At 50.6% G+C, this 26,092-nt stretch overlaps 1 protein-coding gene across 6 annotated transcripts in view; it reads left to right on the top strand.

Annotated features, from left to right (window-relative positions):
- Positions 1-1,594: 1,594 nt before the first annotated feature.
- The window catches only part of SLC37A1 (solute carrier family 37 member 1), a 66,667-nt gene continuing 42,169 nt past the window's right edge, over positions 1,595-26,092 (top strand). For 3 of the 6 annotated variants that reach the window (XM_023192146.3, XM_023192176.3, XM_023192183.3), the window contains exons 1-5: positions 2,398-2,537; positions 6,095-6,328; positions 13,538-13,619; positions 21,733-21,865; positions 22,519-22,597. In XM_023192146.3, the coding sequence (XP_023047914.1) occupies positions 6,273-6,328; positions 13,538-13,619; positions 21,733-21,865; positions 22,519-22,597 (350 nt within the window). In that variant the 5' untranslated portion in view covers positions 2,398-2,537; positions 6,095-6,272. Of the gene's footprint in view, positions 1,735-2,397; positions 2,538-2,689; positions 2,752-6,094; positions 6,329-13,537; positions 13,620-21,732; positions 21,866-22,518; positions 22,598-26,092 lie in introns of those variants that run through there. The other 3 variants (XM_023192157.1, XM_023192168.3, XM_023192150.1) reach the window with 3 other exon arrangements.

The following is a 26,092-nucleotide window of genomic DNA, read 5'->3' as shown; positions in this document are numbered from 1 at the left end:
ATACTATAAATTATGTACTTTTTATTTGTCAGTTATATGTCAGTAAAGCTGGGGGGGCGGGGCAGGAAGAAGCTGTCTCGATGTGATGACCGAGGTATCCTATATATCCTGAGCTCATATTATTGCCTTTCAAATGTAAAAGCTGTAGGTGATGAGATATCCCAAAGGTTTTAAAATCAGGAATGTCAAGATCAGATTTTGCTTTAGGAGGGCAATTTGAGGCAGCTTAAAGAGTGGATTGCAGGAGATAGAACTTGGAAGTGAGAACACTGTCGCACAAGTGCAGTGAGAGAGGAGTAGCCTCGAGCAGAACCAGTAGCAAGGGCCTGGGCTGCAGAGACCATTGGAGAGAGGGATGGGAGCCACACTGGGCTATCACCGGGAATGGAGAGCTAGAGAGGAGAGAGAACTGGCAGAGGGGGCCTGCGGAGAGAAAGAAGGTCTGAAGAAAACCTAGCCAAAAAGAGAAGACTGGAGCCCTGGACCATGTGGCTTGTGGAATGAGGGGCCAGCAGGCTTCCTGTGGCTGAACCCTGCGTGGCAGAGAGGGGGCAGGTTTGCTTTCTGCCTGCAGAAGGCTTCTCAAATGCCTAACCAAGTGATGGATTTCACGCAGCCCAGTTCAGCAAAGAGAGACACAGATATCAGAGTGTTCTAGAAACAAAGCAGGGCCCCAGGGGGAAACTGCCGGGCCTAGCAGGGCAGGGAAGCCCAACACAGGGAAGAATGCCTTCTCCTCCAGAGGGAAGCTCAACCTGCCTGGGGGAGGTCCAAGGGGCACTGGCCGGTTGGGACATTTACAGCCAGGCCTGAGATTGGTTTTATCCTTAAGCATTGTTTTATCCAGGGGCAGGCTTTTTCCCGGAAAATTTCCCCTCTGCCTCACTTTGCTCTTCCCCAGGAGTGGGCTGGGAGCCCCCTCTGCTCTGAAGCCATGCCGGGGGTCCACTGTGGGTGCTGGGCAGGCAGTAGCGTCTAGGGGACTGGCCAGGCGCCTCCCTGGGGCTGCCTAGGGAGAAGAGTTGTTTCTGGGGTGACGTGGGAGCCTGTATGCCAGGGCACTGGCCGGCAAGGGTAAGAACCCGGCGGGCTCCCCCAGCCTAACAGGGAGCCGACTCTGTCACGTGCCTGTGAGGTGGGACACAAGCTGGCTTACAAGTTGGTTCGACATAGCCAAATCCGCGTGCCGCATTTCCACGCTATGGAGTGCTGGTCTTCGCGACTGTGCCCCTTGACATGACACAATAGGAATAAAAGCCGGGAGGCCAAGGAAAGGCCCTCTTTGGGGGTGGGGGCGCGGCGGCATGTGACCCTCCCCGCTGTGGGGAAGACCCGCCTTCAGGACCGAGCGCCAGCGGTGCAGAGGCCGCCTGGGACTGCCCGGAGGCCGGTGGGGAGCGGGCCAGCAAAAGCCCGTGCGCCCTCAGAGCCGGGGAAGGCGCGGGTCATGACCCGGGTTCGCCTGCAGAGGCCGGGCAGCGCTGCAAGGCGTGGGGGCGCCCCCGCCCGGTGGCTCCGGTGCTGGTGCGATCCTGGGCACGCCGGGGCCGGGGCCGGAGCCGGGGGTCGCGGCGGCCGGGGAGGGGGAGGAGCCGCGCGGCCCCGCCGGCGCCCCGCGAGCCAGGGAAAGTGAAAGGGCGGCGGGGCCTCCCGCGCGCCGCTCCAGGAAGTCGCGAGCAGGAAGCGCCCGCGGCAGCCGGGCCCGGCTGCGGTGCGCGGGCCTCGGCGGCGCAGGTGAGGCGCGGGGCCGGGGCCGGGGCCGGGCCGGGAGGCGGGGACCCCCAACCCCAACCGCCCGCACCTGCGGGACCACGGGCGCTCGGGCGCCGCAGCCGCTCAGCACCTGCGGCTGCCCCAGGGAGCCGGTCGCGGGGCCCTGCGCACTCGGAGCTCGGCTCCTTTCCTCCTTCCTTTTCTTTTTTTAGGGGGTAAGTCGGGGCTGGTTTGGATGTTTTCGGAGAGCCGGGGACGGTCTCAAGCTGTTTTCGCGGAGGGAAGTCTTTGAAATGCGACATCTAGAAGAGTAGCCCTAGGCGACAATGCCGGGCGTTCCCGGACCCGGGGCAATGCTGGGATTCCGGGGAAGTGGAGGCAGAGGGAGCGGGCACGGGGCCAGTAGCCGCTCCACGGAGTCCCCGGGAGGGGCGAGCTTAGCTGTCCTGCCGGGTTCGCTGCCCAACCCGGCCCGGGCCGCGGTGACAGCTGAGGGTCCAGAGAGCCGGCAGGAGGGGACCCTGCGCATTGTCTGCCGCGATGGGGACGTGGGCGTGCCCGCGGAATTCACCTCCTCCGGGGACCAGCCGCCCAGGGAGGAGCCGGCACAGAACGCTGGCTCGGAGCGCCGACACCCTGGGCCTTTGCGTTGTTTGTCGGCTGAGCAGCTGGTTCCCGGAGCCCGTGGGCCTCCTGGCCAATGCGAGTGACAGCGACCTTTTGGGTTTATAATAAAGGGCTTGACGCGCCGCAAAGTCCCCCAGCCGCTGGCCACCAGCCTTCCAGCCCTTACGGCCCACCCTGTGATCCTGGTGACCGAGAAGGTACGTACAGTCTAAGGATTTGCATTTGAACGGAGGGTACTGGCCAAGCCCCTTACCACCCCCACTCCCCGCCAACACCCCAGCCCGCGGCCCCAGGTTTGAGTCTCCAAAGGAGGAATTGCTAAAACCTGCCCTTTCCGGGTCTCCCTTAGCTTTTTGCCTGGAAAGTGCCTGCCTGCCTGCCGGCCTTTGAACTTAAATTGTCTGAAGTTGTGTAAGTAGATACATATTTTAGACTTCCCCCCGTTGTTTCTTTATTAATCCCCTTTTAGAGCAAGCTTGAAAACCTCTGGCTCCAGACCTGTGATTCACCAAGTCATTTTGAAACTGCATTTACACGTTCTGTTTCATGCAGCCCACCTGTGATGTTCTGTTTGTTGGGGGTTGGGGGCAGGTAAGGGAAGTGGTGCAAATGGAATTCAGGTTCGTTGTACTTCAGCCAAGCGGAAAGAGATAGTGACCCTTTCATTCATCTTTAATATGGAAAGCGCCTTTAAAAGCAAAAAGCCATAGAAAGAGCACACTCTGAACAGGAAGTTGTATTCTATCTCTTAATTTAAAAAAAGAAAAGAAAAAGAAAAATGCATGAAAACTTTTGTTTTGCATTTCTCACCCATCTTTGCCTGTAAAGTGAGACCCAGTTAAAAAAAAAAAAAAGTCACGAAGTAGATTATTTAAAGTATCTGTAGGGCCACTTTGATTACGTGTAATGGCACCTCAGTCCTAAAAAGACTGTTGAACCTTTTTGCTCACTTCCTATCCCCATTATTTGAGCCTCTGCAGATTACTTGGAACCTTCTAGGCAGCACAGATCACAAGTGGGTGGGTCTGGGAGTGGAGCTTGTGAATGTATCTTTCCCTCAGCTCATTGTGTTTTACAGTTGCCTAGGGTGGGTTTGTTTTTTCAAGAGGCGGGTATAAAACCATGTGTCTTTCAGGGTTTTTTCTTTTTTTTTTTAACTTTCAGTTTCTGGGGTACATGTACAGGTTTTACAGGTTGTAATAAAGATGCTCTAATGGGCTGTTTCCTCAGTTACTATCTTTTTTATTTTTTTAAGACAAGGTCTCGCCATGTTGCCCAGGCTGGAGTGTGGTGGTGCAATCTCAGCTCACTGCAACCTCCACCTCTTGGGTTCAAGTGATTTTCATGCCTCAGCCACCCAAGTAGCTGGGATTACAGGTGTGCACCACCATGCCCAGCTCATTTGTGTATTTTTGGTAGATACGGGGTTTCGCCATGTTGGCCACGCTGGTCTCGAACTCCTGGCCTCAAGTAATCTGCCTGCCTCTGCCTCCCAAAGTGCTGGGATTGCAGGCGTGAGCCACCGTGCCCAGTCTCAGTTGCTGTCTTTGACAGTGCAATGAAAGTGGACATTCTGCCGCTTTTCCTCCCTGGAACGGTAAGTTCCAGGGGCACCTGTAGAGAGTGACTTTTTTAAAAAGTATCTCTTCTTTTTATGTACTTTGGCTGTGTGCCAAAAACTGGGTGTAAACCAAGTGATTTGCTCCCATGCTGCTGCCCTTTCTCTGCAGGGGATGGGCAGGAGGAAGAGTGGCTGGAGGGAGGAGGTGGCTCAGAGAAACAGGACAAACTGGAATCTGCCCCACTTAGCCAGCTGACCCAGGCGAGCCGCCTAGCCTCGTTTTTCTCCCTTGGGAAACGAACGCCCTGCCTCTTCAGGGTGGTCACGGGGCTCGAATGAGAGTGTGTCAGTCATGGTTCGTGCTTCCAGAGGTCTTGACCCACTGGAAATGAAGTGGTTTTCTGTGGTGCTGCACAGGCTAGGGAGGAAGGGCCTCATTAGTTGAGCTCTTTAACATCCCAAATGTAAAATCGCTGTCTTTGCACGTCTTAACTGCACTCATTATGAGAATTGATAGCATTCTTCTTTCACCCATTTTACAGGGAAAAGAATTCATCCTTGTTTTAAAAAGTAATCAAAGAGGTTTTTTTCCCCCTCTTGACTTGTCAGTGCTTTCTGGGCCTTTGATGTTGTTGTCACAGGTGTTATCAGAGTTGGAGGTTTTTGATTTATTTCATAGATGGCAATGGAATGTTTCCAGACACGCTAGACATGGAGAAGCGGCACTTGAGGGGAAGGTGTTTGCTTCTGACCATCTGTTTCCAGACACTGGTGAACCCAATTCTTTACTCTGAAGCTGTCATCACAAAGTCATTTCCCAGAGTAGATCCAGACCCAGACTGGAGCCCACCCATTTGGAGCAAAAGATTGCTTAAATCTAGAGGTTTGAGCAGACATAGTTTTGAAGTCTTTGTGGCTGTTCATTCAACATGAGTTTCTTGAGCACGTGGTCTGTGCTGGGTTCCGGAAAAGGAGATGGAAGTAGGACCTTGCCCTGCAGTCCTGGGCCTTCCTCTTTTGAATTTGCAGTGAGGGTAATATCAGCTAGTGTTTGTTGGGCATTTACTACATACCAGGCTACTTATCAAGTGCTTCCGAGAGGTTATCTCGTTGCGTGTTTATAACAACATAGATGCCATCATCCCCATTGTTTAGCCTGGAAGCAGAGGGAGCAGAAAAGTTAAGTGACTTGCCTCAGCTTACACAGCCCAGGGTCAGCCTTGGAACAGGAGATATTGAAGTGGGGTGAATCCCACCTGTTCAGGCCCTGGAGGACCTACCTAGGAGAAAGGTGTAGTTCTGACTGGAGCAGATAGAAGAGATGAGGGGCGGCTCCTGGGACGAAAGCTCAGCGGGGATTTTGAATCTTTTTGTAAAAGGTGGTATAAGGGAAAATCCTTGGAGAATGTGCGTTTTTGGAAGCTCACTCTCCAGGGAGGCAAAAGTGAATGTGGGAAACTGATTGGCTTTGGAGGATGCAGTGACTCAGGAATGTCATGAGTTTGATGTTGGTGTGGGAGACCAGGCCTGCCTGCTGTGCTGGGCCCCCTCTCAGTTCTCAGGCCTCCCTCCCCAGTCCTTCCTATATTGCTCTGCCTTCAGCCCTGAGTTCATAATCAGGTCATTTTCTGTGACCTCTGAGGTGACCACAGAAGATGAAAAATGAAGAGGCAGAGGCAAATACATTCCTCCTTTGGATTCAAATGGCAAAGTCACAATTAAATAATTGGTTTGATCTGCCCTCTTGTCTAGGCTGACGTTTCTCTGTCACTATGGTTCAAAGGTGACCGGGCCCACAGGGGTAGAACTGAGCCAGTGCAGTGCCCTGGCATGCCCTGGTGTCTGGGCACATAGCGTGGCTGCTGGATACATACTTGGTTTTGTGAATGCGTTGATCTCTAGATGCCTCCCAGATAGAGATGAGTTCCTTGGTTCCTTTTTATCCACCATCAGAACATTATTTGAAATTCATTTCAGGGTTCTCAGAACAAACCGCCTTGAGGGCAGATACTCCACCTCACTCCACCTCTTCCTAGTAACACTCGTGGTGGGGACCCCTGCTTGTATCAGACGTCCAGCTTTGATCAGGACTGGGTACTGCTACTGTACATGTGTGTGCTTACTTCTGCCAGTAATGCTGAATGTGTGAATGTCAGGACACTGGACTCTGAATGCCTCTCCTCCTCCTTGTAGAGAGCAGAGCCACTGCCAGAAGGAAGGGGACAAGACCCAGCAGGACACCTTCTTTCCACGCTTTCCAGCCTGTGAGAGCAGCAGGGGCAGCAGAGAGGGAACCTGGAGCCGGGATTAATGACCCATTTATGAAGCATCTTATTCTGCGACTGAGGCTGTGTGGTCAGTGGCGACGTAAATGGCTCAACTCCCCGCTGGCATTCGCTTCATCATCTCGTTCTCCAGGGATCAGTGGTGAGTCCTGGCGGGGCAGGCCCTTGCCATGGAGCTGTGTATAGGTGAGGGCTACTGTGCAGGTAGTTGTGTTGCCCCAGTTTCATTATAAAACACAAAACTTGAATCACTGACCTCGCCCATAACCGTTGAATTACTTGCTGGCAGTGGAGGCCGTGACCCAGAACAGCGCTGAGGTGTCCTTTGTCCTTGGTACTGGCATTGTTAGATAGTGTTTGGGCTTCCACGTGGTCTCCAGTGGTTTCTGGAAGAATCATGGTCCCTACAGAAAAGTGACCACAGACTACCAGCAGGGTTAGCAAACGACTGTGGTGAAATAAGCGCATAACTTATATGTAAGTTACATAACTCTGAGCTCAGAGGAGTGGCCTCGCTGGGGCAGAACTTTCAGAGAGAAAATGAAATGTTCTAGTGCAGCTCAGAACGCCGCTTTCTGTTCAGAGAGCACCTCCCCTTGTGTATTGTGAGAATCCTCCTCTTAGGTGGCCTCATTAATTCCATTCTCCTTGAAGGAAACAGTTGACAAGCCCAGAGTCTGAAGCTGGGCTCCCTGGCCTCTAACTTGTCCTCCTGATCTCTTCTAGGAGAGGAAAAACTTTGCTTCTCCCCTCGTAGGTTCTGTTTTGGGGGAACTGGGAATTAAACTGACAAAAGATAGACTAGCAAGAGAAAAGACAGATTTCACCACTTATGTACGAGAGGTCATAGAAAAGTGTCCCTCAAAGGGGCATTTAGAATTCTGGGCTTGTGCGCCGTCCTTCACAGGGGAACGGGAATGGGAGAAGGGCACTTGTGGGCGAACAAATGGCTTTTTGGAAAGACAAGTGGGCCCTCAAGAGAACAGATGGGCGATGTGGTGGTTTTGTGACCATTCCTGTTTCAGTGCAGTATGGAGGCTTCTCATCTCCAGTGGTAAGAGTCCAGCTTCCCTGGCTGCTTCTTGGGACAGGATTTATAGCAGGTGGATTATTTTGAATTCTTTTGGGGAACTCTGCTTTTCAGTAGCTAAGAGAATTCAGGAACGCAAATGCCTTCTGCTGCAAATGATTTTGATGCCACAGCGGCGGATTCTGGGCCCATTCATCTCCTCCGCGCCAATCTCCTGGTGGCCCCCAGCCCTGCGCAGCTTCTCAGCCCTGTTGGTTGGTGGAGCATCCACAGGGTGTCTCAGGTTTGACTCGAGGGCATCTGTGTTCTTCAACCAGATTGCTTCTCTTCTTGACTCATTTCGTGTCTGCTGTGAGTCTAGCCACAAGTGCCTGAACAATTTGGTTTTATTTAGTGAGTGTTTAGCTTCTTCATTTTGTAAGTTTATTTTGATATAATTTCAAACTCGCTTAACTTACTTAGTAACATCTGTAAGAAGTTCCTGTAGAACCGCTGTATGTCAAAGGTTAACATTTAGCCTCATCTGCTTCTCTCCCTGCCCCTCCACAGTGTGTGTGTATGTGTGTGTGCATGTGTGTGGATATATGTTTGTACACACACTTTTCTGAACCACTTGAGAGTAAGTTGCAGACATCATACCCTTTTATTTGTAAATACTTCCGTGTGTACTTCCTATAAATAGGACATTCTCTTATAAAACCACAAAACCACAGCAAAAAGATCAAAATCAGGAAATGTAACACTGATAAGATACTGTTATCTAATCCATGGTCCATGTTAAAAACGATATCAAATATCGTCAAATATCTGTGATAGCATTTCTTCTTCTGTTCAGGATCTAGTCAGGTTCATACATTGCATTTAATTATCCTATGGGTCTAGTCTCTTCATCTAGCACTGTTCCTCGGCCTTTTTTCATCTTTTCTGACCTTGACTTTTTTTCCTCCTTCTTCTGAGGCAATGGCCTTGTTATGTTTCCAGAGTTCAAGCCACTTATTTTATAGAATGTGCCACATTTTGACTTTGTCTGTTATTTCCTCATCCTCATGATTAGATTCAGATTATGCGTTTTTTACAGAAATCCCATAGAAATGAGGCAGCTTTCTCTTTACTGGAGAAGGAGTTACAGACATGGGAAGAGGGAGGGGAACTGGAAGGAACTGAGTGGGGTTGGATTGGAATGAAAGGTCTCGGGATAAACTGGTGACGGTCGATATAGAAATAGAGAAGGGTGTGTGTGTGTGTGTGTGTGTGTGTGTGTGGGTGTGCGTGTGCGCATGCGCATGTGTGTGTAAAATGCACCCTGCTGGGAGGTCCTGGGAACATTAATAGCACTAAAGTGAGCACACTTTGGTCTGGGATCTTGGTTTCTGCATGGCATCTCCCACTGAAAGGAGTCAGGAGTCCTTGGAGACCTGGCCAATGCCAGGACTGGGGCAGGGCAAGGAAAAGATGAGCCCGGAACATCTTGTGCCAGAAAATAAGGAAGTGCTTACAAAGGTACACTGACTTGTCAAATCTAGGACAATCTGAGATTTACAATAAATGAGACTCGTCGTGAATGATGGCACATTGAATAGCATAAGACTCTGACGAGTCCTACCGATGGAACTGAGTAAGTAGGAGAAATGCACGCTCTCTGTACAGTGGACGCTGGCTGCTAGGTGGAGTGGGGCTGTGGAGCCACTGCAGGCTGCCCAGCGCAGGCACACAACGCCAGTGGATGCACTCCGTGGGGCGGCAGCTTGAGGAACAGGATATCTACATCATCTCACAGTAGGTTTCCAGAAATTCCATATTCATTACTTAGAGGGAAACGTAGTGGTTTCACCGAGGAACGATGAGGCAGACAGCACTTTAACCAAGGACCAACGTCAGTGTCACTGCCATCCTGCGCCTCCTGACAGAATACTCTGAACAGGACATGGCATCGCTTCTCTGTCTGGTTTCCTTGTTTATGAAGTGAGGATATCTTTGAACTAATTTCTGCACAAAATCATATCACTCAGTAATTCTCAAAAGCGTTTCTTTATTCCTTATTTGCATATGATTGAGGTAATAGCACTCAAACAAGGAGACAGATATTTTGCAGGAAGCCTCTCACCCTAAGCAGGCTGCCGTTCACCTGAGAACACGTGGTCTTCGAAAACATCTCTGAGGAGGCTCAGAGGGGCACCCCCATCTGGTGCTGTCGTTGCTGAGACCTGCTTTCTTGCTAGAAACGTGGGATTTTTTGTATTGGTGGAAGCCAGGTGTGCTATAAGTAGTCATAACTGCAAAAAGTAAGCCGAACACTGAGGAGCAGATCGATCAGATCAGTTTTTCTATTGTATTTGTTTTATATTCATAAGTCTAAACGTAACACGAAACAAAAATGAAAGGATTATATTAGCCTCCTGGGGCGGCTGTAACAAGGTACCACAAGCTGGGTGTCTTGAAACAACAGGAATTTACTCTCTCACATCCCTGGAGGTCAGAAGTCCAAAGTCAAAGCATCAGCAGGGCCACCCTTCCTCTGCAGGCTCCTGGGACAGACGCTTCCTTGCCTCTTCCAGGTCCTGCTGCTGCCACAGTCCTTGGCTGGTGGCTGCATCGTGCCAGTCTCTGCCTGCGTGGCCACATGGCCTCCCTTTCTGTCCGTCTCTGAGTCTTTGCGTGGCCTTCTGGTGAGGACACCAGTCATTGGAATTAGGGCTCGCTCTATCTAATATGCCCTCACCTTAGCTAATCATGTCTACATGACCCTGTTTCCAAATAAGGTCACATTCTGAGGTTTTGGGTGGACATGAAATTATGGGGGACGATATTCAACCCAGTACAAAATGAATAAAAGGGAACAAATATCATCCAAAACATCTGCTTTATAAACGATAAAGAACATGTAGATAGAATTACAAAATAAGAAAGGACTTCTGGAGGGCTATTTGGCTTCTGGGGGTTTGAGTCCATCCATGCTGCGGAGTGAAGCGTCTGCCTACCCAGAGGCCAGGCGTGTCGGGGTGACCACCAGCAAGGCAGCGGCCCGAGTGTGGCTGCCACGGTGTAGCGGTGGCCATGGGAGCTGAAGTCAGACCTTCCAAAGAGGGAAGTCCAGCCTCTAGCCACTTCCTCCCCTATCCCCAAGCCCCAAGTCCTAAGTACAGAAGGTGAGGAAAATGAGGGAGGAAAGATGAATTTGCAAATAGAAGCAGAGTTGGCCTGACACCAGCCAAATAAATATAGGGTTTTCCTCTTCAGTCTTTAGGAACATCCCAGTTTCCTGTGTAAATGGACCCTTTACCCAATTCTACAGGACTGCTTCTCAGGCTGGCTACACTGTGGCAGTGACTCTTCCCAAAGGGGCTCACTCATTACGGCATCTCCCTCCACACAAGGCTGAACTGAAGATTCCAGAGGCATGTGCTGCCACCTGTGTGCTCCTCAGTGTTCTCAGGGCATCTCGGAGTGTGTGCTGTGAGCACCAGCCGGGAGTCATGCCGCAGAGGAAAGCAGGGGCCCAGAGCGCATCCCCAGGGTCTGATCACCCAAGCAGCCCTGACCATCGGGAGTGCGGTGTGTGTCAGGGCCCCAGCACTCTTCAGACCTCAGCCCAACAAAGAGAGACAGCCTTCCTTCTGGGCTGTCTGGGTGGTGAGTGGAGATGTGAACCCACAGCCCTTAGGGCAGAACTGCTCTTCTCAAAATCCTTCCTAGCTGGGTGATAACACCTATAGAACTGGCGCTGTGGATGGAGAATCCTCAAGGGCGCAGGAGAGATGCTCCATGGACTTGTCTGAGACTGACTGGGGAGGTGCTGGAGGGACCTTGGCCTGAGAACTTTGTTCACACGTTTTGAGGACATTGGAGAAGGAAACCCTGTACTCCAATGAGGGCTGATGAGGGTCACCCATCAGCCTTACTTGGCCTAGTCAGCTGAAGCAGGTGGGGTGGAAGTGACCAGTTTGTCAGGCTATGGGCTGGACAAGTGAGCATTGAGGGCCAGTGAAGCCCAGTGGCCTGGAATCTTCCTGCACCAGCAGTTGGAGGCGTGAGACGCAGCGGTGGCCTAACAGAGAGCTTCATCCAAAGCAATGAGACTTTCCTTCCTTGTCAGAAAGGATGGTTTTCAGAAACACTAGGACAGAGGCCTGGGCTTCTGGAGCAAATCCAGTGTACCCACGTAGCCTTTGTTCTTTGGGCTTTGGGATAAATGATATGCTCGTCCTTTAGAGTTTCACTTTTTTCCCATTTGGCCCTTGCCATGGGCTTGGAGAGGAAGAATTGAAGAAAGGCCATTGGAAGATGGTTCCCTGACGAAGAGAGTGCTGGGGAATTTCTGTCTTCAGTCAGCAGGTGTTCTGCAAGTTGGTTTGGTTTGGTTCGATTCCTTCCCCTAAGGCACAGGCATTCCAAAGGTTGTGGTTTTGAGTCCCACGGAGCCACCAACCTTTCTTTCCCACCTGAAATATGGTCTTTTTTTTTTTTTTTTTTAAGAAAAATCTGGAAGCATCTATTTGAACTCTAGCTGGTGACCAGAGAAGAAGTCAGCTCTGGGATCCTAGGATTTTAGGTACTCGTGGAAAGCTTCCCTCGGAGTAAATCACAACATTAAAAACGTAGATGCGCAGCTGGGAGAAGCGACCCCTTATCCCAGGGCCTCCCGGAAACGCTGCCTTTCTTTGTCCTGTGTAGGACGCCGCCTTAGGTAATTATTGATTCAGGTTGTTGGTGGCACCATTTGAAGTCATTGGTCTTCCCAGGCCATAAACAGGACGGGTTCTCCAGGGTAGGGCGGTGTGCCTAGGACACAGAAGAGCTGCCACTTGCCTTCCGCTCCTGTCAAATACTTCTCTCTGCCAACACATTTTGTTCCCCAAAAAGTATTTTTCTACGTGGTGGTTGAGATTCTTAGACTGGTGTTGCCCTTTATCTTCTCTCTAAGACACCTTCTTTTCTTCTTTCTTCCTTACACTCATACTTACTCTTTTGGCTGCTTTTCTCCCAGCCAAACTGAGTGAGGGGCTTTGTGTCAGTGTTTCTATCATTGGCCTATTGAGAGCCTGCCAGCGTCACTGACTTTTTGTCTTTGAGGGCTGTGAAATATTTATATGTCTGCCTTGCTTGTGTGCTTTTGAAAAGTTGCATAGAAACCAAAGAGCCAAAAATAGATATGATCTTAATTGCCCAGGATAGCAGGCTACGCAAGAAACTTGTAGTTAGTTTTGTTGTAAACTAAACATTTCATCGTCCTTGTTATTGCTTTGTAAACTCAAGCGTGCATCTTGAGTCCCAGGTTTGCCTTTGGTTATGGTTTTTTTTAAATAAATGAATGTTTTTGATGTGACGTAGTAAGAAACATGCGTTTGGTCTCTGGGCCTGGCTCCTAGCACACAGCTCCTGCAACCTTTAGTGCTGAGTATCTTTTTGTTTGCCAATGAGGTGACTGTGGCTGGGGCTCCAGGACAGCCTCTTGGGGGACGGGTTGCCAGGGCAACCGATCACGTGATTAGAGGTTGGCACTCCACCCGTGGACCTCTCAGGAGGGGAGGGAGCCCGCAGAGGTGGAGAGGATCACCGGTGGCCGGTGATCTGCTGGATCGTGCCTGTGTAATGAGGCCTCTACAGACTCCCTAAAGGACAGGGTGTGGGGGGCTTGCAGGCTGCTGAGCACGGGGAGGTTCTCGGAGGGTGGAGTCCTTGGGGAGGGCACAGCAGCTCCAACCTCCCTGCCCCATCCCTCGCCCTGTGCATCTCTTCATCTGTGTGTATTCTTTGTAACATCCTTTATCATAAACCAGTAAATGTGTCTCCCTGAGTTCTGTGAGCTGCTCTGGCAAATTAATCAAACCTGAGGAGGGGTCATTGGGAACCACGCTGAGGGCCAGTTGGACCACAACCTGGGGCTTGCCGTTGGCATGTGAGGCGGGGCAGCCTCGGCCGGAGCCCCACCCTGTGGGGGCTGATGCTGACTCCTGAAGGACAGCATCAGAATTGAATTCACTTAGAGGACACCTAGTGTCAGCTGGAGAATTGCTTGGTATATGGGGCAAACCCCTACACACATAGTATGAGAAGTGTGGTATGTGGTGTGTTGTGCATGAGGGTAGGAAAAGCAGTCTGGTTTTTCCTGTCTCTTACAGTGTTTAGTTTCCATGTGGACAAAGCAAAAGTGGCAATATTTTTGAATGTTCCAATATTACAGTGACATAAGTAATATTGATAGTTGCTGTAGAACTGAATGAATAATACACAGCATAAGAACATTTCAGAACACAGTGACATGTATTCCTGACATAACTTCTGTTATTTCATATCATCCTCTCCCACTGTTTCGTGTTTCAGGTACAGAGCCTTCATTTTTATTTTGACATTTCTGCTGTATGCAAGTTTTCACTTATCTCGAAAGCCTATCAGCATCGTTAAGGTAAGAATCATGAAAGCACTGCCTGTCGTCTCTGTAAGGAGTTGGTCACTTGAAGGGCGTGTGGGGCAGAGGGTGGGGATGGCAGCAGATATGCGGGAAAACGGATGATTTAGAAACAAGTTCTTCTGCTGCTTTGGCTTTGCAGTTTCCCTTGTCTAAAACTGACATTTTTAAAATGCTTTTCGGATTTATACTTTCAGAGGTAGTAGACTTTTAGTTATATTAGTTGACAGTTCCAGAATCTGAAAGCTTAGCTAAATATTTATTTTATTTTGTGTGACTGTTCCTTCCAAATGTATCCAACCTTAAGTGGTTCCCCAAATTCCAGCTCTTCGTGCGATCCAACCCCAGGTCTGGCCGCGGAGGTGGCTCTCCGTTGTTCTTGGAACTCTGTGTTTTTGTTTTGATCTGACCCTGGGTCTGGCCGCGAAGGTGGCTCTCCGTTGTTCTTGGAACTTTGTGTTTTTGTTTTGATCCGACCCCAGGTCTGGCTGCGGAGGTGGCTCTTTGTTGTTCTTGGAACGCTGCGTTTTGTCTGAGTGATGGGTGGGCAGGAAGTTGTTAAACAGGTGTTCCACTAGACTTCAAGAAAAGAAGATTAAAGCAGACAAGACTACATAAACACCAGTTATAACCTGGAGAAACGCAGGAATAATTTTCTGACCCACGTTGGGATTACATCACCCTGCCTATAGACCATCAGGGGCCTGAGAGGCATTTGAGTCTCTATTGTAGAAGGAATGAGGAAATCATCCACTGCCAGAGATAGTGCATTCACAGCCCGACGGCCCCTCGCTCACTCTCCAGGAGTTGGCAGGGACCCAGATGCAGGACTGCAATTCTGTGACCTTTGGAGCTGTGCTTCCTCCACTCCTGCCAGTGGCTGAGCCCTGGGTGGCTGCCCTCCGCAGCTCCTGTCAGCAGAGGCAACGCAGAGGCGGGTTCTTTTGTGACAGTCCTAGGTTTCCCACTCTCCAGCAGCTTTCAGGGGATGTTAAACATTGATTTACCCAAAAGATTCTAAAATTCCCCCTTGGCCCCTGGTAAGCAAGAAACTTCCATGCCTTTCAAGTTGTTGACTCTGGAAAACATTTGCGGACCTTAAAAAATGTGGTTTTTAAGAGAAGAATATGAAAAGAGGTGGTGGGCCTTAAGAAACACTCATCTGCTTGACAAGAGACTCTCAAATCAGTACCGATAACCAGTCACTGTAAAGCTGAATACTCCTACTTCTTGTCTTGCTGGTTAGAGAAATACACAAACAGCTCAAGAAAATGGTGAATTTTAAAGATGGAAGTACCTATTGAAGAGACTTGGTGAGCGCATTGGAGTTGAAGGATCTGGTGTAGTCGGGGAGCCTGTGTGGGGTTTCGGAATTGATCTGGAAAGGTTGGGTGTGGATTATAGGGGAAGAAAAACAGCTTTGCAGGTGGGAGAGCTGCCTTGAGTACTATGTGCAGGGGTGGACGTCCCCATGAGGCCACCACGTGACAGGCTGCTGGGGCAGATGTAGCGCGTAAGATGGGCTGGCCCTTGGGGGGATCTTTGTCAGTGGTCAAAGCTGTTGGGGTCCACCTGATGACCACGAGGGCCCCTGTGAGCCAGGAGCAAGTGGGAGCCCTGTCCCAGTCCCTCTGCCGGCTTCCCTGGTGGTCCATCTTAAATTTAAGCCCTTGCCCCAACTCTTGTGTGTGGCACTGTCCAGGCCACTCAGGGCTTAGGGCTTCTGAGGAGGCAGCGTCAGGGTCAGCTCTTAGTTCAGTGTCATAAGTAACAATATAAATAATTGCCGCTTACAGAGCCCTGGGGTATGACAAAGTGCCACACACATTACCCCGTGACCTTCACAGCAACCCTGTGAGTGCCCCTGTGAGGAAACTGAGGCTTGGGGCCTCATTCCCCCAGGCAGGGCTGCTATGCACTGGAGAATTCCCTGTGGGTCAGGCTGCCTCCAGGGCCCCCACTCTTCTTCTCTGTGCCTCAGGGTCTGTCCAGGTGTAATTACCTGAGTACACTCCCAGCATCACACTCAGCCTCCTAAACGCACAGATTTCCCGAACTCGCAGCTGTGATGTGCCTGAACATGGATTGGCTTGACGCTGAATCCCATGGGTTTCTTCACCTTTGAAGATAGATCAGAACATCACACCACATCAAAACTGAACTTTGCAGTGCCTTATGAAGCAGCCGTGTGCTTGAGCTCATGATATGAATGGCGTCAATGAAACGGAAAGTAGCAGTGATTCTGTTGACCCACAAAACAGTTGAGTGATTATTTATAGCCACGTTTCCTAGACCATTGCAAGCAAAACAAAAGCAAAATACATTTGCTTACCTGAAATCGAACCAGGAGCTGTGAATTAGAAAAGAATGACATGGCACAGCAGGTCACATTTAAGTTAGTCTGGAATGTTTAGATTACCTCTGATCACTGCTGATGAATTGTATTTTTCTCGATGATGATGATAAAACCAGGGCTGGGAGGATAGTGGTGGTGTAAGTGCAACCCTGTCCCTTCTACCTGCTGCTCCAGCTGTGGTCCAGCCTGAGGACTCAAGGCCAGCATCTGCCCAAGCTGGTAGACAGGTGGTTCCACACTCTCCCAGCAGAGATCTTAGTGAGAGCTCTTTTCCCCTGGGCTGGGCCAGAGCAGAAACCTGGAAGCAGAGGCTTCCCAGAGAGGCCTAAACTGCAGGGGTCCCTGGAGCCAGGGGGATGGCAGCATTGATTTGAATGTGAGTGTGCCCACCCCTGTCTGGACACACAGGACTTAAAAGGAGAAAACTGGCCGGGCGCGGTGGCTCACACCTGTAATCTCAGCACTTTGGGAGGCCGAGGTGGGTGGATCACCTGAGGTCAGGAGTTTGAGACCAGCCTGGCCAACTTAGTGAACCCTATCTCTACTAAAAATACAAAAACAAATTAGCCAGGCATGGTGATGGGCACCTGTAATCCCAGCTACTGGGGAGGCTGAGGCAGGAGAATCGCTTGAACCCGGGAGGTGAAGGTTGCTGTGAGCTGAGACCACACCACTGCACTCCAGCCTGGGCGACATGAGTGAGGCTCCATCTCAAAAAAATAAAATAAAAACAAATGGTTTAAAGATATGAATGTAAAACACAAAAAGGAAAAATCCAAGGAGAAAATTATGTTTATCGTAGGAATAAGTGTGAAGTTAGGAAACCCAAAGAAACAACGGGCAAGGGGGATACACAGACAGTTCATAGGCATGCAACTCAGATTGCCAGGAAATGTGTGAATGGTGTTCAAGTCTGCTGGTGTTCCAAATGCAGATTAAGGCAACAGTGTGCTCAATGGCTGGCACAGCATTGCCCAGAGCAGTCAGCCCTGTTCACTGGCCGTGAGGGGAGAGGACTTTTCATGCTTTCTTGATGGGATGTCAAGTGTTAGCACCTTTTGGTGACACCCAGTGAAATAAAAAATACTACAGCCTTCAGACTTGCTTCTGGAAATTTCACCCTAAAAATACAAGCACCTTACTTGGGAATGTCTTCATCAGCGTCTTTATGGCAGCTTTGTTTGTAGTGACCGAAAAAAGGAAAAAGGAAAAAACCAATGCTGGATATCGAGGGAACCCAATAAGCAGGTAAAAGTTTGAATAAATGGTGACAAGTCCATATTGTGAAAGGTGCAGGCCCCTGAAGGAATTTATCAGAGGCAAACCCGTTGACTCAGAAACATTTCCAGGAGGCATTTTGAGTAAGAAGTTAACGTGTGCATAAGGATGTATAGAATGATTCCATTTTTGAGAAGTAAACAATGACCACGAAGCTCCTCCATCTATTTCTGTATCCTTGATGAGTGGAGCGTTTGCGTGCCTGTGCCCGAGTATGTATAATGCACTTCACGTGGCAGCTGTGACTCATCGCAGGAGGCTGGCCGTGGGCAGGTGCTGTCGTCCGTGGGGGTGAACCTGTCTGGTCGCGCCTACTTTTGGTACCAAAACTTTAATTGCTCTCCCAGGACTTAGATAATGCTTTGGAGAGTTCTTGTAGCCTTATAAAAGGAATGTGAAGGACTAGTTAGAGTCAGCGCACCCACACAGCCTAACGAGCCACATAGAGTTGACTAGACAGATCATCAAATGCAGATGATATGTATACACACAGGCACACACAGCACCCTCTGTGTTGGCTAAAGGTGGAGTGAAACTGGCCTAACCCCATCCTCCAGGGGGATTCAGTGAGGCCCAAATCCCCTGCTCTTGTCCTGTCCTCTGTCCTCTCACTGTTGCCTTTCAGTGTCTCCTGCACCCTCCAGACCACCGGGTAATCTCCTCTATTGGAGGCCACATACCTCGTGCAGAGAATGTGTCCCGTGGCTGTAGCTTTAGGCAACGGTGGGGCTGAGAACCCAAGGTGGGAATGAGTGGTTTCTCTCTGCGAAGTGGCTCAAATTCAGCACGGAAAGAATGGAGCCTTGGTGGAATGCAGGCTAATGCAGTGAATGTTTGTGCCTAAATGACCGCGTGGGTCTCTGCAGGTGCAAGACGAAGAGTCCAGTCTTTTCTAGTGCCATGAAATTCCCGCTGCAGCTGCCTGCTGCTCCCTGGACGGGATTTCCTCTCGCTGCCAGTGGGAGGGGTGGGGAGGGCTGACGTGGCCAGGGAGTCAGTAGACAGAAGATGTTGCCAGCTCCCGGCCCCGCCACCTTCCCCACACACTCGTGGCGCTGTGACTCCCGGCCCTGCCGCCTTCCCCGCACACTTGTAGCGCTGTGACTCCTGGCGGTTCCCTGTGTTCTTCCAGAAGATTGGCACCTTTCTTCTCCCACCCCCACCCTCCACCGACGATGGCGTCTGCTGTTTATTTTTGTTGCTGTTCTGTGTGTTGCATGGACGCTTTAGCAGCCGCGACGCCCACGTGTTCACAGGGCCCACTCAGCCTGCCCGCCTTACATACCGTAAGTGTGAAGTTCAGTTGCCGCAGAGCCTTTTGCCTGATCAGTTTTTAATATCTACCTGATGTCGCGGGTTGATTGAGTTTGTAACTTGTTGAAAGGCACTTGTGTAAAAACGTGTGAAGAAAGCTGCCTTTATGAAAGCAGACGTTTCCCAAAGGATTTGACCCCCTCCCCAAGTATTTCTGCAGGGATGGTGTGGCTGTGCAGAGGTGAAGGTGCCTCCCTGAAGCACTTTGGGTGAGAATTTGTTCACCTGGCAAGGGGTTTGCTTAACAATTCATCTTAACCTAATTAAGTTTGCATTGTCCCTCAAACGCTAGGTTTAGGGAGTAAAACTCATAGAAATACTGAAATATAGCAACGTTGTTGAAAACCTGTGGTTATGTAAATATCCTCAGAACCCTTTGTGCTGGAGTGATGTGAAATCTCGATTGCTTTGGCAGCAGCCTTCCAACGGGGCTACGGGGTGTAGGTGGAGGCGACCTTTCCAACATCAAGGAGAAGGGCCGGAGAGGCACCCGGACTCACAGCAGCCCTCTCCTGAGCCCTTCCCAGAGGTGGAGGGCCAGAGAGGTGCGCTCCATTTATGGTTCATCTTTATAGCAACCCTGGGACACAGGCATTGTCATGCCAACTCCATAACTGATGACCAGGGAGTGTAAGTGACATCACCAAGGTCAGAAGCCACAGAGAGGCACCAAGATCCCAGCTCAGGCCTGTCTGCTGCCGAAGCCTGTACCCTTAACCAGGGTGTGAGGCCCCCACTCATTACATAACACAACTAGAAAAACTTTACTGCTTATTTATGAAAAAAGAGCATTTCTAATCAGATATGTTTTCTGCAGGTGGTTCCTCCCAGAAATATGAAATCACAAAGGATATAAATTCTGTTTTAAGCGGCGGCCTGCAGAATCTCTTTTTCCTTTCTTCTGTGCCAGGTTAATGTTAGAAACTTCAGCTTATCCCTGCATATGGTTCTCCTTGGCCGGGGGGTGTCCTGTGCTCCTGTCCTAGCCGTGGCTTTCTTCAGTGAGAGGTGAATTGTGGCGATGCTTCGGCCTTTGGGTGTGGCCAGATTGGCTTCCGTGAGAGGCAGCAGGGAAAGGTGGGCAGAAACACCTGACTTCCGAAGGCACTGAGGAGGAAAAGTGTCCAACAAGGCGGCAGGTGAATGGAGAAAGGCCACAGATACCAGCTTGATACAGAGAGGAAGGGCTGCAGGCACCCGCCCCCGGTCTCGTGATCACACTCACAGCCCCTCACATCCACCTTGGGTGGAGAATTTAAAACAAGCAGGAGCAGCCAGGGGGCCCCGAGCAGTCGGGGAGCAAATGGAAGCACTCTTCCCGACATGCCAGGAGGTCAGCATGGCACCTCCAGGGAGGATCAGCTCTGCCAAGGGAGCTGCTGGGCAGATGATGACTTTGCAATGTAAAATAGAGCCCTTGGCTACTTTTTTGGGACAGTGTTTAATTATAGCAGAACAACCCAGTGATGACGACAGAGTCACGTGACGGTGGAGCAGCTGCATCCCGTGTGCCATGCCAGGGCTCAGTGACGTGGCCCACATGCTGCCAGCTATAAATCAGGGTGTGTAGCCTCGATTCAAAAGCCCTGGCCTTTTGAAGGTGGCTAGCCTTGTTGGCCACTCTCTCCTGAAGAGAGGAGAATAGGACTTCCGACTGCTGCCTGCCTGGTCACTGGGGTGGCTCCCTGCCCAGCGTTCTGTGCCCTGACCTGGAGCCAGCTTTGTGCACTGCCCTCCAGACCCCTGGCCTCTTTCAGGTTCCAGCTCACGAGGACACCCCTCTGGTATCATGGGCACTGAACAGGCACTCAGTCCCCCTAAGGGACACCCCTCTGACCACAAGGACCCCACTTTCCGCCATCACTCACGCCTGATGGGCCAGCTCCTTTGAGTCTTGACTAGTGCAGAGTGATCACTACAGAGACCCCCGAGAAGAGAGGCATGGGAGTGACAGAGGCCACCAGGGAGGGACACGCAGTCACAGAACACATTCTGTCTTCCTCAGCTTCCCCCACAACGAGACGGGCCCCTGCCACATGTGGCGCTGTCTTGGAAGTGTTGTTCCTCTTCCCAAGGAGTGCGCTGAGGAAAAGCCCACTCAGGCTCCCCTGCCTCCCGACAGATGAGCTTTCCTCTCCCCCCAGGGTTTGTTTCACAAGGGCCATGCCATCCTAAGCTCTGTGCAAAAGCCTGGAGTTCAGCGTCATGGGTCCCAGTGACTTCTGTAACTGGGCAGCAGCCTCGTCTGCAGAGGGGGAGACCGAGGCAGGGGCAGCAAGTAACATGTTCACACAGCCAGTAACCAAACCTCAGGGCCACGGCTTTCCCTTCCTCCCGCCTCCCAGACAAGTGCCTCCAACCCTGGCCCTACTTGCTGGTTCTGTGGCTAGTTTGGGGGGCGGGTGGTGCCCTGCCCCAGGGATATTTTTAACTTGAAGTATGGTTTACACTTAGTAAAGTGTACAGATCTTCAGTGTCCAGCTTGGCAGATCTGTACATGCCCATAGGGGTAGCTGTCCCCTAGGTGAAGGGATGGACCCTTTCTAGCTCCCAGACAGCTCCCCATCCCCTGTCCCGCATTGTACCCCTTTAGGTAACCGTGACTCTCACCTCTGGCCGCGTGGATTCATTGTCCGTCCTGGGACTTCCTATGAGTGGAATGCTGCAGTCCGTACTCTTTCGTGTCTGGCTTCTGCTTCATGTTATGTTTGTGAGGTTTATCCTCATTGTTGCTTGGACCTGTAACCTGTTCTTTTTCATTGGTGTGTAGCATTCAGTTGTGTGAATCTAGGAAAATATACCCCTTCTTCCTTGTGGACAGGTGGTCAAGGATGACAGGCAGTCGGCTTTCAGCTTGGAGCTCTTAGGACTAAAACTGCTCCTGAGGCTCGTCTTCCGGTGGCATGTGAAGATGGCTTATGTTCATTGTGCGCTCAGAAGTGGGGTTGCTGAAGAGTCCTGCTGAAACGTCACCAGCAGGCCTTCTTGTGGGTCCTGCAGACACACCGCCAGCGGCGCCTTGTGTTTCTGTTAGAATGCGGGGTGCAAGTGCCCTGGGCAGGCTGCTGGGACAGGAGGGGTGACTGTTCCTCTCTGTGCCCCATGCTGAGCCTCACTGAAGGCACGTCCTCTCCTTGCTTCTGCCCTCCCATCACATCCCAGGGTGAGCTCCACAAGTATTGCACTGCTTGGGATGAAGCTGACGGCAGATTCAGCAGCCAGAGCAGCAAGTCTGGGTCCGTTGCCCCCCGCCAGCTCCCTGACAATGAGACCGACTGTGGCTGGGCACCATTTGGTAAGTCGATCATCAGTCCATCCAGGAGCTGAAGTGGCTGTCCTTCCAAAGTTCTTCCAGCCTTGCTGTTAATAATTTTAGCGGCAGTAATGCTGTTCCCAGATGAAACTGCATTGCCGTGACAGCCCTCTCGCCTACCCAAGAGCACGTGACTTCACCACCACTGTGTCCGTAGCGCCTGTGTGCAGAGCTGTTCCCCTGAAGGAAGGTTCTCTTAATAGGGAAATGTGCTGAAGATCATTTGCATTTTGTATTTCAGACTTGCAGGGCATAGTTCTGTGGGTGGGAAGAAGAGAGAGACACGAGGGGCTGGTGTGGGTGCTGGCCTAGGCAGGCGTGCTGCAGAAAAGCCAGTGGACACGTAAAACAAAAGGCATCAATCAAATGTGCAGCCACCATGCACAATGGGGATTTTATCCCAACTGAATGATGCCTGCATTATATTTAGTGATTATATGAAACTGCGGTGACTTCATTTTCCTTTGCGAGAAGCTGAACGGAAAATGCACCACCTTGTTTTCTATGTGGAAAACCACGCATTTCACTAAGTACACCCAGATTTAGAGAACAGATGCCTTGCGTTTTATAGCCGTGCTCTAGAACATAAACTAAACAATACTGAGCTTTTCCTGTTGATTTTCAAATTCGTGTAGATAAGAACAACTATCAGCAGCTGCTTGGGGCCCTGGACTACTCCTTCCTGTGCGCCTATGCCGTGGGGATGTACCTCAGGTATGTACAAAGCAGACATAGTACAGGGGCGACCTTGCTTTATAGCAGCCTGCTCTCACCTCTCACGATAGCTCATAGCTCTTTGGTTTTCCAGACCCTTCCTGGTTACCTGGCCCCTCTATGCAGAGAAGGCGTCTGCTATGCTGAAGTGCACAGGCGTGTGCGAGTGAGGCCCCCGCTTGCCAGTGGCTTCCCTGCTCTTCCCTTCCCAAAGATGAGGCCAAGCTTAGGAGAGAGCAAGCGCATGTGCTGTGCCCACAACACGGGACCTCAAGGCCGAGGATTTCCGTGTCCCAGGCACTGTGCCAACTGACACAGGCTGCCCTCAGCTTTCCTGGCCCTGGGGTTTAGGACCTACCATGAATCCTGCCGATCCTGGGACGTGGTCATTCAGGAACAGGGGGACTAGCTTCCTGTTTAGCAGAGCCCGACCTCTCCTGTGGTTCAGGGGCTGCCATCTGTTTACATGCCCCAAATAACGAATTTCACCTGATGATCGGAAGAGTTGACACAGGATGTGCTGAACAGCTCTACCTAGATGCCCAGCTTGGCCCCAGAACTCTGAGCGCAGCAGAGGCAGCCCTGCGTGGTGGGCAGGGAGCTCCAGAGAAAGACCAGCTCAGATCTGAATCCCGGCTCTACCACTTGCTATGATGTGGCCTTGGGCAAGTTACTATACCTCTTTGGGCCTCAGTTTTCCCTTTGCAATGTGGGAGAAATAATAGTTCTTATGTCACAGGATTGGGGCAAAGATTGAGTTAATGTATGTAGAAGCTCAGAATGGTGCCTGGCCTGTGCTGCCAGCCCAGTCCATTCTTCATCCCACTTTGACTGACCAAGGCAGGTGGCGGATGTTCTCTGGGTCACAGGACGTGTGACTGACTGATTAAAAACTGCTATTGTGGCAGTCCAGCAGGTTTTTTTTTTAAGACACTATAGGGATGTTCTAGCCCATTTTCTGTTGCTAGTAGCACAATATCTGAGATTGAGTCATTTATAATGAGAAAAGGTGTATTTAGCTTTTATCTAACTGGGAAGTTCAGGATTGGGCAGCTGCATCTGGCAAGAGCCTCGCGCCACACTGTAATGTAGTGGAGGGCGTCACCTGGCAGAGGGCCCTGTGAGATGGGCTAGCAGTGAGCGGGGCGTACAAAACACACAGCACAGGGGTGACCTTGCTTCATAGCAGCCCGCTCTCACCTCTCACGATAGCTCATCGTCCTGAGAGCGCGGCCACTTACTCCTGCACATTCATTCCTTCGTCAGGGCGGATCCCTCATGACCCAAATGCCCTTCAAAGCTCCCTGCACCTCTCAACGCAGTTATACTGGGAGCCAAGCCTCAACACAAGTTTTGATGGAGACCAACCATAGTGAAACCACAGTCAGGGATGGAGGCATGTAGTCCCAAGAGGCTTTTGTTCAGAGACAGAGGTCTTTACAGCCTGGAGAACCCCAGGGATCCCCCTAAATGTTTAGCTGTTTCCCTGAGACCCGCTCAGAGTGTGGGATCGTCAAGACCTGGCCCCTCCCCCGCTCAGAGCCCTGGTGGGTGGGTGGTGCCCAGGCAGGCAGTGTCTGCTGTCGGAGGAGAGCGCATAGGTCTCCCTTTATTGAATGTGTGCATTTGCCTCCTGCTGCAGAACTTGTCTGAGTGAACAAATGAATAATAAAGGTTTGGAAGCTCAGAGTGTGTGATGCGCAGCCGAACATGAGCCTAGCTGGAGAGAGTGTGGTGTGTCCCTTGGGCTTCCTTCAGGCCTGGATCTCAGCCAGGCTGCCAGACCTTGTCCATTTTGAGGTCAAATGTTCATATTCCCCAGACTGCAGTCTTACTGAACACAAATAATCTGTGGTATAAAAAGACCCGAAGTGGGAGTGTGTTTGTCTCAGTTACTAGAAAACTGTATTTAAATCTGGTTGTCAACTGGGGGCAGTTTTGTCTCCTAGGGGACATGTAGTAATGTCTAAAGACATTTGTGGGTGTCACAGCCAGGGAAGGGATGCTGCTGGCATCTAGTGGCTAGAAACTAGGGTGTGGCTAAACATCCTACAACACACAGGACAGCCCCTAATGCCACAGAATTACCGGAGCCAAAATATCATAGTGCTGAGGTTCAGAAAGCCTGCTTTACGTAAATAAACTGGTTTCTTGTTGCTTATTTATCGGTAAAGATAATTCTTATGCACCTTGTCAGTAAGGTTATTAAAACAAAATTTGGTCTAATGTGACATCTACACAGTGAACTCATGACTAAAACAAGGGCACACGCTGCTGCATTGAAGGGCCTTTTTGTGTGAGTCCGTACCTGAGGCCTCAGCAATGGGTGGTTGCTCGCTGTGCCAGATGAAATCAGACATGAGAGGGTACAGTCATTCAGCCCAGGTACTGCCTGGAGGGTTCAAGCAGGTGCAGTGTGGACTTGAATCCCTGTATGAATCCCATATAATGGGAAATGGTGTTTGTTCAATTAGACCTTTTCTTTAAAACTTTTCAGTAGAGATCAAAGTGGGCCCAAATCATACAGCAAGATTAGAGAACACTTCTAAGCCTAGCCAGCAGCACCAGCTCTCAGGAGCCCATCTGGTTCTGCCAGCTGTGCTGTGACCTGGGCAGGTCAGCCAGCCTCTCAGGGACCTGTCTCCTGGTCTCTGAGGTGGGCAGGTTGAAGTCGGTAACTCTCTAGCTCTAGAATGCTCTTGAGTCTGTGTGTGGTGAGGTTTCAGCTGAAATTTTTACCTGGATGTTGTCATAATTTTAAGTTACTTTCTTCTGCTTTAGTGTTTAAAAGGTCATTCCGTTGATCCGAGGTGGATCTTTTTTACTTGGTGAATTCGGAAGGAACAGCTCTGTGGTGTAGGTTCATGAGATGAAAGCTGAGAACACTGGAGCTGACTCCCGGAGTGGGGTTCACGGCAGGCAGGTGTCACTGTGTGTTAGGTTTCCTGTTTATCTGACTCCTAGAATGACCCTACAGAAGAAAGTGAGACCCGTAGAGTCTCTGATGCTTGCGAAGGGCTCATGTCCATCCATGACACTCTACAGCTTTTCTATTTACTTAATAAGTCACAATGTTAAGTTGGTCCATAGTGACATTTCCCGTAAAACAGTAAAGGATGTTTTGGATAACATTAGGTAGTGTGCTGTGATGGCAGCTAAAGACTGTTAAGTCTGTGCCCTGCTGTGAAGCTGGAGACGTGCTTCACCACCCCCGTCGAGGCTGTTATAGCGAGGCTAAGCATCCTTTATGCCACCGGGTCTCCAGACAGCTCTAGAAGATAAGCACCCAAACGGGTAGCTGTTTAGTGAGTTGCATTGCTGTTCAGAAGGATCAGAGAAATGCCACCCCAGCATTTCAGACCTTACCATGGAACAAATCTTCTGCCTTTAAATCAGGTCAAAGTGGTGTGGCAGGAGGTGGTAGTGGCAAACAGCTGCAAGCCACTTCCCCACTGAGCCCAGCCAGCCAGGTGTATTAACACAGGTGACTTCATT

Source organism: Piliocolobus tephrosceles, chromosome 19 (genome assembly GCF_002776525.5).
Source record: "Piliocolobus tephrosceles isolate RC106 chromosome 19, ASM277652v3, whole genome shotgun sequence".
Taxonomy (NCBI): domain Eukaryota; kingdom Metazoa; phylum Chordata; class Mammalia; order Primates; family Cercopithecidae; genus Piliocolobus; species Piliocolobus tephrosceles.
This window is presented reverse-complemented; position numbering and strand designations above follow the sequence as displayed.